Genomic DNA, 16,115 nt, shown 5'->3' with positions numbered 1-16,115 from the left:
GCTAACATGCTAACTATTATTTTTATGTCACTAGTCACTTGAAACAAATTTAGGACGATAGGAGACAGGTTGAAATAAACCGAAATTTCCCTTTAATTCATATTGTTTATTTCGCAGAACTTCATTTGTCGGTGTATTTGCACACTACCGTTACTTGAAGATACTGTATCTTACCTGACGCTACTATGAGTATTTTGCTGATCACCCCAGGAAGTCATTTGTTACGTATTTCCTATGTTAAGGAAGCAGAATAAACCCTGCAGTCGAGCTGAACGCAAGCTTAAGTTTTCTGCCTCTTTGTTTACACGCATAGGCATTGTCTTTGCCACTGGCCCAGGTTCCCCTAGGCCTGAGGCCAGCAACAATAGCATCCAAACATCTGCTAATTAGCACCAAACACAAGGTACAGCTGAGGCAGATGGAAATGTCATCAGATTTGGCCACAAACCCAAGTATTGGACTTTATAAAAACTTCATCTGATGATGGAGCTGGATAAAAAGTGGTGGGATCGCCAATAAGATCACAGTTAATTCTGTTGGGGACATGAATGTTTCTACTAAATTTTACTGCAATCCAGATATTTCAGTCTGGACCAAAGTGATGGACCAGCAGACCAACACTGCCATCTGTACAGCCACACTGCTAGCACGGCTTAAAATAAAAAAATGAGTGAATTATTCACAGTTTGAATAATTCGACTGGTTTCCAACTGTTCCATCTGATTCTCCTAAAAAAAACATGAGTTGAGAAAATGTACACCCCTATCAAATTCACATTTAATCACTCATTATCATTTCCTGTGCTCATTTACCTGGTCGAGGGTGGTCTGTGACACTGAGTAGTCCTCTATGTTGAGCTTGTCTTTGTTCGCCAGGACCATTTGAAAGATCCTAGCCAGGGAGGAGGAGGAGATCTTATACTGTAGAGTGTTGTAGTGTTTCTCTCTCTGGATGCAGCCAGGGAAGGTGCTCTCCATGAATGCTTCAGCAGGGTTCAGGTCAGGGGCACAGCCGGGCTTAGCTGCCCTGATCTTCATGGTCACCACGTAGCCATCGCCAAATCTATTCACATTAATGTAAGGTGAAACAAAATCAAAGCTCGGCAATTTTGTAGAATGCTAATTGGATTTTGTAATCATGGCTGACTGATTTTTTGACATATGGGATGAAGTAAAATGGCTCACTTGTATTTGAGGTGCTGAATGGTTCCTAAACACTTAAAGGATCCATTAACCATAATTGCTAAGCGGGTACACAGCGCCTCACATTCCTCCATGCTGAAAAGACAGATGGGGATATTAAAATACAAAATCTGTGCTCATAAATATAGTGAACACACAGTTAAACACCTACACCAGAGAGTTTACCTGTGTGAGGTGAGGACCACAGCTCGTCTGTCCTGTATAACACTCATGATGGAGTTCCACAGGAAGCGTCTGGAGAGCGGGTCCATACCTGTAGTGGGCTCATCCTAATGTGCATTAATTACAACAAACACATTAATATACACACAGAAACATCTCGTCTATCACCTAACCATGCTCATATGACAGTGTTCCCCATGATAAATCTCTAATCCAAACCAATAACAGTCATTAGTGTTGGCCTCACCAGCAGCACCAGCGCAGGGCAGCCTATCATGGCGATGGCTGTGGAGAGTTTCCTCCTGTTTCCTCCGCTGTAGGTCCCAGCACTGTAGCCTGCATACTCTGACAGGCCCAGCTTCTGGATGGCCCACTCTGCAACCTGAGCACGAGGAGGATGCAGTAAGTGCCTCATGTTACAATTAACAAAAGGTGTCAGGTTTATAGATTGAGATGACACTACGTAGACTTTGTAGTTTCCAAATATAGTGTTTAACGTAGCTTGACTGATTCTTTGAACAACAGAATGTTTGTATTTGGTAAAGGAAGGAACAAGCTTTATAAAACATTTGTAAGTAGCAATGTCTTCAACTGTGCATCTATTTTGGCATTATGGAAATTATATTGCTAATATGGCAGCAAACCACTGTTCCTCTGTGGGTGCTGTAATCTGAGTTTCTCTGTGGGTGTCATGATCCTGGTTTTTGTTAATATTCTATAATCTTGTGGATCTTTGTTTTACGTTTTTTTGTTTGTGTTCCTTGTTTCATGTTATTTTACTTCCTGTCTTTGTGTGTTTTCCCGCCTGTTTTCTATCACACCTGTCTTGTTAGTCCCTGTTCCCAGAGTCTTCCCTTCACACCTGTTCTATATTAGTCTTTTTTGCGCCACCCTAGTGTTCCCCTCCACACCCTTGTTGTAAGCCAATCCCCATTTCCCTAATTTCCCTCCTTTTGCTCATGTCTCCCTACTCTAGCTGCGTCTCATTCTTGTGATTAGTTTTCTGTGTATATATACCTGTGTGTTTCCCTTTCTTCTTTGTCAGTTTGTCTGAGTTCATCCTTGTGTTCTTGGTGTCGTTCCCTTCGCTGTTTCCTGCCTGGTGTCTTGTTTTGTGTTTGGATTTCTTCCCTGAGTTTATCGTATTATCCCTGTTGCTTTCAAGTTTAGTTTTGGTTCCTCTCTCTTTTTGACTTTCTGTTATCTGCCTGTTTTGGATGTTTTTTATCAGCTTTATTAAAGCTTGCCTTTTATTAAACCTTCAACCTGCCTGCTGCTCTGCATCTGGGTCCTTCCTGAACTATTATATGACAGTGGGTTGTTGTAGCCTGCTCGACTGTGCATGCACGTTAGGGCATGTGAAACCCTGTGTGTGTCCCACTGGATAGCTAATCGCCGTTGCTCTGCACTGCCCTGCCCTAATATGGCGGTGTTAGCTCTGTCAGCATTGTTAGCACTGTTCATTGAGAACTGTTTATAACTGTTTATTTAGCACCATTAGCTGCTATCTACTGGCTAAGCCACCTCCATGTAGAGAACCGTGAGCAGACATCCCACCCCAGACCAGATTCAGAAACCATAGATATGCTCTGAATGTCACTTACAGCTCCTTTAATGCCCCATTACACCCCTCTCATTATCAAACTGGCTAATATATCCTCAGTGCTCACAGTTAAAGGATGTGCTTAAACTAAAAATCACCTTTTTCATCCGTCTTCATTTTTACTACAACCTTCACAAGGGGTGCCCGATGGCTAATAAGTTAAGCTTGTGGACTGTGTTAATTTCAGACACGAAAATTATTTAAGATACATTCATCATTTTTATCATTTCACAGTGCTGTCAGGTCCAGTTTAAAATTATTTCCTTGCAAAGTGTGCATCTCACCCTGCTGATCTCCGACTCTGGAACTCCACGGAGGCGAGCGTAGAGGTGCAGATGTTCTCTGCCTGTCAGCAGCTCATCTATGGCATCAAACTGTGGGCAGTATCCCATGTTCTGGTGGACGTCCAGGATGTTGGTCAAAATGCTGAAGATTTAGGGGTAAACAACAAGAGTGCTGATTACAACACTTTTAATTTCAAAATTCACAGTATGTAAAAAAAGAACATGTACAGACCTGTGACCAGAGACTGAGGCGTCTCCTGTGGTGACATCGATGTCTCCTGTCAACATTTTAAATGTTGTGGTCTTCCCTGCTCCGTTCACACCCAGTAGACCAAAGCACTGCAGAGGACCAGGAGGAAAAACATGATAGATTAACAATGAGGTGGTGGGAATGCTTCATCTGTGGGGTAAATTGATTCGGTTTAACCACACAAACCTCTCCAGGTGATACTGCAACACAGATTCGGTCCACTGCAGGGATGATTGTTCCTGGGTATGTCTGGCAAAACAAGATGAGAACAACATCAGAATGAAATGGAAATATATTTTTGAGTTTTACTGTTTTATCCAAAGAAAAGTGTCTCACCTTGGACAGGTCTCGTATACGTAAAATGTCATTTGTTTTTTCACTCCTGTAGAGACGCTCTCTTTCCTCTGCCACATCTACATCTTCTTCCAAAATAGGAGGCTTTGGACAATCTGATATCCTGCCAACGGAAAAATAAACAGCTCGTTAAATCAACTTCTAGTCAATTTATGCACCAGTAACATCACATTCAGAATGTGTTATCTGGAAATTGTATTACACACACTGCAATTTTCAAAGAGCAATTATTAAAGTACATCTGGTAAATTTGGTTTCCTTATTCACGCTCTACTACACTCACCAGTGATCCAGGAAGAAGCGATACTGGAACAGAATGTTAAGGGTGAAATAGATGAATCCCTCGACAGCCATGCAGAATAAATTCTTCCCAATGAAGTTCCAGTTATAGGGGTCTGGACTGTAGTCCTCTCCTGGTAAGATATATAAATAAAACACACCTTTTAGTCACGCTTTCATACTTTTAAACTTGAATATTTTTTCCCTTGGCATAAGAAAAATACAATAGAGGCTTAGTTTATCTGGAATATATTTTTTAGTAAAAACAGTGATTGTAATTGTAGTGTAATATTTCATATTTTGCTCATTCAATTTCACATTCTTCAATACTTGTGAATCTGTTTCAGATCACTTTGTGTGGTCAGTGTGTTACAACTCTGCAGTTCGCTCAGGTTTTGATGGTTCATGTAAGCTGTCAGATTTCTAAAGCAGCCAGTGACCCAAAATTCATTAAGAGCAACAAATCCTCAATCCATACAACCACATAAGTCCTACCAGTGTCATACCTAAACCTACATGAATACGTCGTAGATAACCGTTAACAGTTGGGTTTCAGTTAAAATAAGTCAGGCTGCTCTCAAGTTTGTACGTATAGCTACGAAAGTAATGAAACACATTTCATGTATGACCTACGTAATCAGTCAGTAATTTGTGTACAACTCACATAATTCAGAAGGCTATGATCACTTGATCAATGTGTTGACGTGAGTAAATGTTGGTCCTAATAACCTGCCTGTACAAATGAAACCCATTCTCACTCCAGCCTCGTCACATATTGACGTCTGGTCATGGGCTTTCCACATCGACAGATGACGTGCACGGTACCCTGGGTGTGTTGGTTGTTGACGTTCTTGGACATCACGTTAAGTAATGCCTGTTGCATGCATTGTCTGTTTTCAAACTACAGTTCCGTTTTCACAGGAAATGCACAGTTTGCATAGAGTCTCTTTCAAAATAAATGCACTACGTTACGTTTTGCCAATACACGCACATGGTTGGGTTTAGGCAACAAAAGCATGTGATTGGGTTTAAGATTTAAGAACAGGTTTGGGCTTACAATCTTGCTGGGAGCAAACACCAGCTTCCTGGGTGAAAGTTAGTGGTTGTTGGATCCATCCACCCCATCTCCCACCCGCCCTACTTGGATTCCTGCCGCCTTAAGTTTCATTGTTTGTCTAGCTGCATTTCCCCGACACCACTGGGAGCCATTAAACAGTAACGGTGACTGGCTGCGTATCATGCCGATGCGAAAGGACGGCTTTTTTCGTCTGTGTCTGACACCAGAAGTCACTGCCCAAGCGCCAGTATTCAACAACATTAGAGTGAGACCGGGTTGACTAAAAACCTGTGTGGTTGTATTTTGAAGGACAGTCTCTTTAGAGCATTGAGATGGTGGCTGACAGCTGGAGGCTTTTGTTGTTAGAAGTATCTGCTTACTGGACTGTGAGGCATATGAGCATTTGTGTGTGATTACCGAAGCGAGCGTAGACATCAGTCACCGCCTGGTGCATGGCCATGTCTATAAGACCTCGGCCCAGGCAGTAATGGGGAAAGATGAGCAGCACGGTCTTCAACAGCTGGTTGAACTTGTACAGAGTCTGGACAGAAATCCAAATTAGGATGATATGACAGATAAATGGAAGGTTTGGATTTACAGAGACAAGTGCTGTGGTCTTACTGTGGTGCCCTCAAAAAGGTCCAGGATGAAGGTGATGGCGCTGCTGTTGATGCCTATGAAGAGGTTGATACATGACAAAGAGACGTATGCCGTGCTGGGGACACTGAATATGAAGGACATGGGGTACATCATGGGTGTCACAGACCAGCTAGGAGAGAAAGAGATCAGAAAGAGCATCAGTTAGGCAAAACGAATGTGACAAACTAATGTCAGACCCCGGTGATGCAACATATAGTATACAACGATATATTCTGACTGACGTGTTAGGAGCTAGCGTGGGGTGTGGAGTAAACATGACTGGTGATGACAGCAGCTCACTTTTAGGATAGATGCTGAAAAATATCTGCCGAGGGACGCATCTGAAAATCTAACCCTTGTTTTAAGTGTTAGAAGAAAGTCAAAACTAATCAACACCGCCACACAACTGACTGTGGGATCAGAAAGAAAAAGAGAAACAGGGTAATAAGTTTTGTGCTATCCTCTGTTAAAAATCAGCCATTTGTCATGGAATCAATTCAAGTACGAGGCTTTAAATTTCACTTTAATGGAGAGATTATTTGTTCTCGGTTTGTCAATATTTCATTAAAATACAGACCCAGTAAAGCTAAAAAACAAAATTGCTGGAGCTCACAGACATTTAATTATGCTTTTGTGTTTGGCCCTCATTTTACATCCTTTGTTATAGGAAAAAAGACTGAACAACAGTTAGTGCTTTAAAAAAGACAAAAACCTACCCATAAAGCATAAGCAGGGAAATAAGTGGTTGAAGGTTGGTCGGTGAGGTGTAGCACTTCTTGTCAAAAAAGATGAAAATTTCCACCACCATCGCTGCGCTGATGGAGTAATTCAACTGCAGAAAGAAAAAAATAAAAACAATAAGCACTTTTGTCTACACAACAATATCATGCGCAAAGAGCAGAAAGCCTTTTGACCTTGATTGTCTTTACTCTGGTTGTTCTTATAAAGGTCATTATTAAATGTCCTTGACTATTACTGACATTTCCAGACATTGGTGCACATCTTATAAGGTAATAGGGTCACTGTACCATGTCCCAGAGGAAGTTGGCCATCCAGTAGACTAATGGACTGACACCACTGACAAACTGCAGGTGTTTGGCCTGAGTGACCCTCTCCTGGATTAAATAGAGGACGAAGCTGGCTGGAACAAAGGACATGGCAAAGATGACACAGATGGCCACCACTGCATCCACTGAGGTGGTCAGGCTGAGGAGAGGACAGAGGAGAATTATCAGAGACTCTAAGACTGCCTCTGCGAACCAGTCAAGGTACAGTTAGTTTTAATCCATGTCTGTCCAGAGTCACATGTCACGCCATGACAGCTGACAATGCTTTAAATATGGATGTTGCTGCAAAGAAGCTGCATATTCTGAAACAAGAATGCTTCACACACATCTTCAACCCTGCCCATAGCAGTCGCCGACGTTGAGGCATAAAAAACGGACTGAAATGTTCCTACACAAGCACCACATCCTGACACTACTTCTAAAAACTCCTTACTTTTCTTTGCAAACACCTAGAAAGGTTTCAGACATTGAACGATAATGGAATATGTGTCAGCCATTGCTCACTTACACAGTGATCTCAGAGAGCTGCTCTTTGGTGAGGTTCAGAGGATGGTTAATGGCGGTGATTCCATATTCGTCCAGGTTAGCTCCTTTGGGCAGGTTTGCACGGAGGATGGCATTGTTGGCCACGTTCATGAAAGAAACCATGGCATGCCAGCCCTTATTGTTGTACCACACCTATGGAAACACAGTGAATGATGTACTTTGAGCATTCATATCGTAGGCATCTATAAACGACAACAGTTATTTGGTTTGTGCCAAAATTACGTATAGTCTATTACAATGTGTTACACAATGAGGCAAGTGGATCGCAATTATGAAGGTTTCATCTTGCTGATGAGGCTTTCTTAGACTGACCTTGACATTGTTTTGAGTCTCCATGTATCTGAGGAACGTCCCTATATCCTTCAAGGTTTGTCTGGAGTGTTTGCCCTGCAACCGAAAATCCAAGGCCATGTTACATAAGATATCACCGAAGAACAAGGTGATGAACACACAGAAACAAAAAGTGTGCACAAACATAATGTTGAGTTTTAAAGCCATACCCCAGTAACATTGAACAGCTGCGCCAGCTGTGTTGCTAGATCCTGGATGGTCTTTGGCTGCAGCTCTAAAACAGGCAGCTGTCCTCCCACTGATATACCTCCATACCTGGACACCACAGAGAAAAACCTGCTGACATCTGCAATATGTGACTGTGATTCCAGCTATTGCAGCCCAAAACTGTACCACACCATTACAACCACTGGAGGGAGAACTGCGCCACTACACACAACACATCCATCCTCGAAATATACTTCAAAATAAATGTAAAATAGCTGTATTTAGATCTAACTATAACCTGACAAAGAAGCAGTTGGACAAGTATTTGAAATTACCTTTGTTCGTTCACCCAGTATTTGCTCTTCAAACTGGAAAGAGATCAACATTTCAGTTTTTAAAAATACCTCATCACCACCAATAAGCTTCTGTGACATAAACAGTTGTGTACTTTCATATTAACAAGACTGTACTTTTTTGTTACGTATACACATCACAGTTTACATAGTAAATAATGTCATTTTTTGGAGAAGTAAATGAGTTCTTCCTTTTAAACTGGTGCACAGGATCTTATACCTGGTTCTGATGAGGCTGGGGTAGGTCTTCACCAGGTAGTCAGAGATGTTCCTGCCTGTTAAGTCCATGAGAACATCCCCTGTGGACTGGATCCTCTGATGCACAAAATCAAACACAGTGTATATTGAATATGAGAATCTAATCAGCACTGGTGAACCCCCAAATGTATGCCTTTACAGTCGAATGTGTGGAAGTGACATGCAAGTCAATGCACAACATATAATAGGATGTGCTGAAGGAATTTAGTAGTGTGCTTGAAAGGGTTAATTATATATACATAATATATACTGTGATCATTCCAATATTATTAAACCAACTGCTTACCTGCGGAGGTGGCAGGCCTCCAGCTCCCACAGGACACACAGGCAGCATGGTGAGTTTTTTGGGAGTGCTGCACTGACAGTCTGGAGACGGTCTGAGGGAGCTCCATTCTGGGCCTTCCAGCATATCTATGAGGACAGGGTTGACCAAGGGCATCTCCCACTCTGTGGTAATATTGTTACACGGGAAATCTCTGGCAGTGGGCGAAATCAAAACCATGCAGTCAAACAAAACAGCACGGAGGACAGTCTGGATAAAAGAAAAAGATCTAAATCCGTGAAGGTGACTCACTCCAGTGGTTCATCCACCATGCAGCGAGTCCCAAAGCCAGGCTTGTCCAACAGCACTTCACCGAAGTATCTCATCTGAGCATCCATAGGACGCTCATTACTGCAAAGGACAAAAGCACAAATTGTATCCAGAGACATTTTAGCTATTTAAGCCAAATTTAATTTGACGTCCATTTGTCCATTATACCCACCTGAAGAAGGTGTACTGTCTCCCGTACATCCAGGGAGTGAGAGTCAGACTTGGATACTCTCCGAAAGGTGGAACGATCAGAGTGAATGTCAGCGCCAGGAAAACAAAACTGGCTGGCAGCACAATCTATTAAACACAGAGAAACAAGTGCCATTTAAAAACCAGACAAAAGATGAAAACTCTGATTAAGATCAAGGCCCTGGTGCTTCTTAGAAATTAAACTCTAACTCAAACAGCCAGCCTGAATATAACAATATAACTGAGAAAAGGACCTCTTCTTCTGATTGTTTGCAAATTTAAATCATATTCCAGTAAATGCACACCATAAAGCAACACTTAAAACATAAAATGCAATTACTGCATTGAATAAGGATTATAGTTTAATGAATTATAGCGAGGTTACCTGGGCAAAGAAGTCTTTGTAGGAGCGCGTTGCGTGATGCAACCTCTTGATCAGCAGAGCAAAGAACTGTTTGATGGTGAGACACAGGCCTCTGACCTGGGAGGATCCCCTGCCCGCACTGCCTTCTGGGATATCACACGGGCCCTGGCCATTGGTGTGCAAATCCCCATCTGTCCCTGGAATATAGAGCTCAAGTCAAACTGCATTGTCTGACTCGCACATGTAGTGTACATGCTCGATTTAAGCAGCCAGCCAGCCAGCTTAGCATGTTTAGCCTTCTGTGAGCGGTGATCAGAAAGCATTTACCAGCGGTGCTCTACTAGCCTCAGGGATGTAGTTCATCACCTTGACATGTTACTTGTGTGTGCCTCTGAAAGCTCTGGACTGAAACATACATATATATGATGAATTGCTCACATGCCACTAGCCAAACTGCCCAAGCCAAAGCTCTCTGTGTTACACTGTTGTCAGGAAAAACACCTCCTCAAATAGGTTTTCAAGAATGGATTAAATGTGGGGGCATTTCCCAAAATGTCAAACTATTCTGTTAATGTCTCAGTTGACCTTCACGAATTCTTCTTCTACAGCAAAGGAAGGTTGAATAGGTTTCATTTTACGACACACAATAGACTGTAAAGCCTCTTAAATTGCTATGGTTTTCTCACTACAGCAGCATTTGTCCAGAGCTATAAGCTGAAAGCCAAAGTCACCTTTAGGTGGTCCCATATCAACTGCCACTCTGTTGAATCCACAAAGACTAGCTCGACAGATCTGTCGCAATGATTTCTTGTCTGAGAGAGGGTCAGAGAGTGGGATACAAAGGATGTAGTTCACATGATGACGGGGAGATGGAGAAAATAGGGCTATGTGAGATACAACTACACATTCAGACATACACAACACATCAACAGGACGAGGACATAAGTGAAGGGAAAGTGCTACAAAAACTGCTTCTTTCTTTTTTGTTTTTTACCTGGTATACATTTCCTGTTGGTTGCATTTCCATTAGCAGTGACCTTTAGGAAGATCTACAAAGAAAAGCTTATTTTATTTTCAGGATCCAAGATATTAACAGATGCTCTTTATTACACAGCCTCATGTAACAGAGTCTAATCACTGTAAAGGTGAATGTCAGACCGAGTCTGTATGACAGATTGTCCCAATAAAACTCGCCTTTTTTGGATCTTGCTATTAAAATTGCACAGAAAATGAAAATATATACCTCCATGACTAAGAATCTGTCTTACTCAGGGGGCAGTCACTGTCAGTTTGATCTATTGTCTCATTCTGGGACTTTAATGTAAATTTGTAAATGTTTAAAACTTTTGAAATTTTCACTTTTAGTTTCAAACACAAGCAGTCCTATGATTACTACAACTGTTACCGTTTCATTTGTTATTATTTCCATTTACCTCCTCCAGTGATGTGTCGGACACACCAAAGCTGCTGAGGCCGATGTCCACCAGCGTTTCCTCTAGCTCCCTGAAGAGGCTAGCATATGCCCTGGGCTGGAAGTTGCGGTTGGGCAGCAGGTAGGTCAGCTCCTGACCGATGGCCTCGATGAGACGAGCCTGCGGCACATGATGGTGAATCAGGGCTGTGATGCTCTCCATGTTACCTGGGGATGAGTGGGATGATTTTGGCCATATGTCAGCTTCCATCACATGTTAATTACTTTGATTATATAATTTAATATCCTACTGCCTGGACCTTTACCTCTCTGCTACAGTAAACAGTAACAGTAAAAAGAAACAGCTAAGAAAACAGAATATTTGACAGGTGGCTTGTGGAGTAGAAATGTGCTGCGAAGGGTGTGCAAAATCACAGCAGGAAACAAATAACAGAGGAAAAACACATTAAATTACAGCATATAATTTATCAAAACTGCACACCCAACTGACAAATAATAAGTCTACAGTAGTACATTGCATAAAGTCAGCACAGGGTGTTTCTGGGTGTGTTGGCAACAGCTACAGTAAGTCGACCGACTACAATCCAGTGCAAAAAAGCTATTCATCACCATGACAAAGAGATTATGCTCCACTGCAGTATTCATTTAGAAGCTGAATAGACTAAAACCAGGTTTAAGGAGGCTGACAATGAACTTGGCATAGCACACTGATCTCTGAAATTACAATATAATAATAACACGGAAATGGAACTCACCATCCATCTGTCTGTCTGGACTCGGGTTCTCCTCCTGGTTCACTTTAAACTTCAAACACTTTGTGCATTTACAGGAGCAATCCTGTGTGCAGTCACAGCTGGCCTGCAGGACATGTCATCAGAAACCATAATTTACTTTTTTTATATTCATATATATCTCCTGCATGCATTTTTGCTGCCTCTTAGTCTCACAGGAACTCATTTCCATACAAATCACAAGGGGACTGATACAGGTGAAACCACTGTGTTAGTCTGATGTTAAATATCTCGGATAAACCCACTTCTGTATGGTCATTATAGTGTTTTTTAATCAACCAGGGTTTCATGCCTAACCGCTGTCCCACTTTTCTAGCCAGACAAGAATTAAATCCTGGCAATGCTGTATATAAAATTCACCCTCAACCAAAATTCCTGATTTAACTACCACTCTGCACCATTTAAAGCCTTAAGCACACAAACACACTCCATCTTTCATGAGTTCCCACCTTCAGTGTGTCTTGTTTCATTCGTCTCACAAGAGTGAGGTAGAAGCCAGCACCAAAACAGTTCTTGAGGAAGATGGGTGAGCCGCAGCAGTAGAGGCGGCCCTGAGAAATGATGGCCACCCTGTCACTCAGCAGGTCGGCCTCATCCATGTGGTGGGTGGACATGATCACTGTGCGTCCTACAGCGAGGGAGAGACAGATAGATATTTGATTATTCTGATTTCTCGCTTAGAGAAGATCTAATAATACTGGCAGGAAAAATCTCTCTATTCATTTTTAATGTGGAGCTTCATGTACAGTGGGTCTGAATGTGGTGTCATAACTTAAGAACTTAAGAAAATACGATGTAATTGCGATAGTTTAAGTGGAAGCATCTGTCCTTTCAACTCTAAATCAGAGAGGCTCCATTATTGTGTACATAACAGCTTTAGTTCACAAAGTTATCCAGTGTTATGGCTATCAGGTTGAACTAAAGAACTGTCAGATGTGTTGTCAATAGTTTTGTGCAGAACAGAGGCTGAATGCTTATTAGTGGCCTGACCAGACAAACCTGTCAGGTTTGTTCATCATCTAACCTCAACATGTCGTATAATACAGCCTGACAAGCTACACTGCTACTGTTATAATTTTTCACCCCAGATCTCTTCTAATTATGGTATTGGCAAGGCTCAATAGTAGTTGTCAAGGAAACCTGATAATGAAACCTAATTTATAATATGAAGGCGAGTATATTTAGCACACTGTGATCTGATGAATTATAGTCACTTAATGAAATACTTGTCTGCCAAACGACACAGCTGACTACACATAGTTGGGCAGTTATTACAAATACAATATTATAGTAAAATGGTCAGTTAATGTGGCAAAAATAAAGTCAAATAAAATATAAACAATATACATTAAGTATGAACTGCTATCTATTTTTAACAGATGGACGGTGTCCATGTCAACGCTCATAACATATTCTAAAGCGTCACACTGTTAAGTGAATGATGATTTCAGTTATTGCATTATATAAGACAGTAAAGGCTGGTTGTTTTAAGGAAAACTGAAACTGTTATTTGTCTTGTTATATTAGCATATACAAAAAAACTGAGGGGCAAATCTCAAAAACCTCCACAGTGCCATGACATTAGGGCTCTATACTCTCTTCTCGCCAGCAGGGGTCAGTCTTACCTGCACGGTATTTGAGAAGCAGGTCCCAGATGGAGCGTCTGGAGTAGGGGTCCACCCCTGAAGTGGGCTCATCCAGGATCACCACCTTGGCTCCACCAACAAATGCCAAAGCAACTGATAGCTTCCTCTGCATGCCCCCTGGATTAAAACATCATAAAGTACTGACACTGTGTGCTACTGTATTGAGTGATAATATATTTGTGCGCACACCAGCATACCAGGTGTGGACCATCTATTTAAAAACATGAAAAATAAAAAGTATCCCTATGCAGCAGCTGCTTTTTGGATGAAGAAGCACCCAGACAAACCTGAGAGGTTCTGGGTCAGTTCATCTCTCTTGTGGGGGAGACCCAGATCCTGCAGCATGTTCTCCACCTCCTCCTCGGCCTCTGCTATTGGACGGCCTTTCAGCAGAGAGTAGAAGAGGATATGCTCTGCTACAGTCATACTGACAGAGAGCAAGAGACATAAAGGGAGCGATGATCCAGTTGCAACTAGAAAACTGCACCTGATATACACTGCAAGCATGATTTTGTTGTTGTTGTTGCTTGTTTGTGTATGGAGAGTTACATACTGCTGAAAAAGGATGTTGTGTTGAGGGCACATTCCCAGAGACACACGAATAGCGTCCATGTCTGTGCGGATGTCCTTGCCGTAGATGGTGGCTGTCCCTGAGCTGGGAGGGAACATACCGGTCAAGATGGACCTGAGGGAAAGAAGAAGAAGAAGAAAATACACTTTATTAATCCCCAAGGGGAAATTCACTCTGTTGTCATATACACACAGGCCTGAAGGACAAACACATGCACAAACAGGATCTATGCATGCATTAAATGGAGAGATGTCAGAGTAAGGGGGCTGCCCATTGACAGGTGCACCGAGCAGTTGGGGGTCAAGTGCTTTGCTCAAGGGCACCTAGGCAGTGCCCAGGAGGCTAACTGGCACCTCTCCAGGTACCAGCCCATGCTCCATACTTGGTCTGTGCGGGGACTTGAGCTGGTGACCCTCCGGTTCCCAAGCCAAGTCCCTACAGACTGAGCTACTACCGCCCAAAATTGTTTTTGTTTTTTTAAGATATTTTTAAGGGTTTTTTGCCTTTAATCGATAGGATAGTATTAGCAGGAAAGGGGGAGAGAGAGAGGGGATAACATGCAGCAAAGGGCCGTGGTTTGGAATCGTGGAATCGAGCCCCTGGCCTCTGCGGCAAGGACACAGCCTTTGTATGTGGGGCACCTGCTCTACGAGGTGAGCTACTGGGCGCCCCAAGAGACAGAGAGAGAAAAATAAGTCAAGTGAAACAAAGTGTCCCTTGGCTAAATATTGACACGAGAATTTTGAACTATTTTCCACATGTTCAGCCCTTGTGGTTGTTGTGTGAGTACCCATCTGTGTGACGTACATGGTGGTGGTCTTCCCAGCCCCATTGTGGCCCAGAAAGGCAGTAATCTGGCTCTCATAAAAGTTGATGCTAAGGCCATCCACGGCTGGTGTGGCGCTACTGCCAAACACTTTGACCAGGTTCTGGATACAAACACCTTTCACGAGGTCAGCTGGCTCTGCTTCAAAGAAAGGCTGACCTGCATACAGCAAAAACAAAAACATGTTTGTTACTCATTTGTCTGGACAAGGAGTGAATACAGATTATGGAGCGTTTACGTATTTAAAGTTGAATCAATTAAAATTCTGTTTCAAAGCAACAGAATGTTATTAAAAAGTTTACCGTATTATAAAAAGTGACAGTGGTATTAACACATCATATCCTTTCTCTTTTCAGAAAGTAACAAAAGTGTAATTTAATTTCCCAAATGTCTGTGAAAGACACATATGAGATCAGGGGACTGGAATGCCTTACGGTGTAAAGAAAACAGTTTCCATCACTTATTAACTAAGCAGGAAACTGAGAAGCGAGCAGTGTGTGTGTTCACATATGCCAGCAAGTGCAAACATAAACACAAGGGCACTGAGTTCCCACACAACGACTCTGATTGGCAGAGAGGGAAAGGGAGAGCAAATATAGAGACTATTTCAAACCTGAAATGGAGATCAAGAGCTTGCTTGCTCGGAGAAAAATTACTCTAACATAATTGATAACATATTTAGAAGCAGAGATGTTGATAGATAATCACATGCAGCTGTGTGATAGTCAAATCATGATACAACTGTGTTGTATCTGTTATACCCTGTGGTTGAATATGATTTGCAACTCTTTCAGGAAGTTACAGTAAGTGTTTTGAATCTAACAAACTGCACCTCTCTGTGTAAGAAAAGCAGCTTTGTACACAGAACCAGTGAGTAACTATAATACCATCTCTGTCCTGGTTGTCCTCTGACTCAGCCTGGTTTTCCTTCTCCATCCTCTCACGCTGATCCTGGTGTTCACACGAGCCTGTCTCCTCCAGAGTCTTGGCCTTCTTCTGATCTTGGTTTTCCTCCTCCTCTTGCTTCTGCTGCTCTCCTTGCTCTTTGTTGGCCAGGTTATCAAAGCCTTTTTTATCCAACCCCAGTCTGTCATTGCCTTTGGAGAACAAAGAAAGGATTTTAAAAGCAAGTTAAAGCTGAGATCCTTTAAA

The 16,115-nt window shown here is 42.2% G+C and overlaps 1 protein-coding gene across 2 annotated transcripts in view; it reads right to left on the bottom strand.

The window, feature by feature from the left end:
• LOC126397948 (retinal-specific phospholipid-transporting ATPase ABCA4-like) overlaps positions 1-16,115 on the bottom strand; it is a 47,453-nt gene that overhangs the window by 1,178 nt on the left and 30,160 nt on the right. For both annotated transcript variants that reach the window (XM_050057048.1, XM_050057047.1), the window contains 32 exons: positions 15,851-16,060; positions 14,945-15,122; positions 14,120-14,251; positions 13,854-13,993; positions 13,546-13,683; positions 12,370-12,548; positions 11,885-11,987; positions 11,131-11,336; positions 10,692-10,746; positions 10,429-10,509; positions 9,719-9,894; positions 9,317-9,441; positions 9,127-9,225; positions 8,839-9,028; positions 8,515-8,609; positions 8,277-8,309; positions 7,944-8,049; positions 7,756-7,830; positions 7,406-7,575; positions 6,859-7,036; positions 6,547-6,662; positions 5,813-5,960; positions 5,609-5,732; positions 4,139-4,268; positions 3,838-3,958; positions 3,688-3,750; positions 3,484-3,590; positions 3,252-3,393; positions 1,612-1,746; positions 1,368-1,471; positions 1,185-1,277; positions 813-1,062 (listed from right to left, as the gene is read on the bottom strand). In XM_050057048.1, coding sequence (XP_049913005.1) covers positions 813-1,062; positions 1,185-1,277; positions 1,368-1,471; positions 1,612-1,746; positions 3,252-3,393; positions 3,484-3,590; positions 3,688-3,750; positions 3,838-3,958; positions 4,139-4,268; positions 5,609-5,732; positions 5,813-5,960; positions 6,547-6,662; positions 6,859-7,036; positions 7,406-7,575; positions 7,756-7,830; positions 7,944-8,049; positions 8,277-8,309; positions 8,515-8,609; positions 8,839-9,028; positions 9,127-9,225; positions 9,317-9,441; positions 9,719-9,894; positions 10,429-10,509; positions 10,692-10,746; positions 11,131-11,336; positions 11,885-11,987; positions 12,370-12,548; positions 13,546-13,683; positions 13,854-13,993; positions 14,120-14,251; positions 14,945-15,122; positions 15,851-16,060 — 4,202 coding nt within the window. The remainder of the gene's footprint in view (positions 1-812; positions 1,063-1,184; positions 1,278-1,367; positions 1,472-1,611; positions 1,747-3,251; positions 3,394-3,483; positions 3,591-3,687; positions 3,751-3,837; positions 3,959-4,138; positions 4,269-5,608; positions 5,733-5,812; positions 5,961-6,546; positions 6,663-6,858; positions 7,037-7,405; positions 7,576-7,755; positions 7,831-7,943; positions 8,050-8,276; positions 8,310-8,514; positions 8,610-8,838; positions 9,029-9,126; positions 9,226-9,316; positions 9,442-9,718; positions 9,895-10,428; positions 10,510-10,691; positions 10,747-11,130; positions 11,337-11,884; positions 11,988-12,369; positions 12,549-13,545; positions 13,684-13,853; positions 13,994-14,119; positions 14,252-14,944; positions 15,123-15,850; positions 16,061-16,115) is intronic.

This window comes from Epinephelus moara, chromosome 11 (genome assembly GCF_006386435.1).
Source record: "Epinephelus moara isolate mb chromosome 11, YSFRI_EMoa_1.0, whole genome shotgun sequence".
In the NCBI taxonomy this organism is placed as follows: domain Eukaryota; kingdom Metazoa; phylum Chordata; class Actinopteri; order Perciformes; family Serranidae; genus Epinephelus; species Epinephelus moara.
This window is presented reverse-complemented; position numbering and strand designations above follow the sequence as displayed.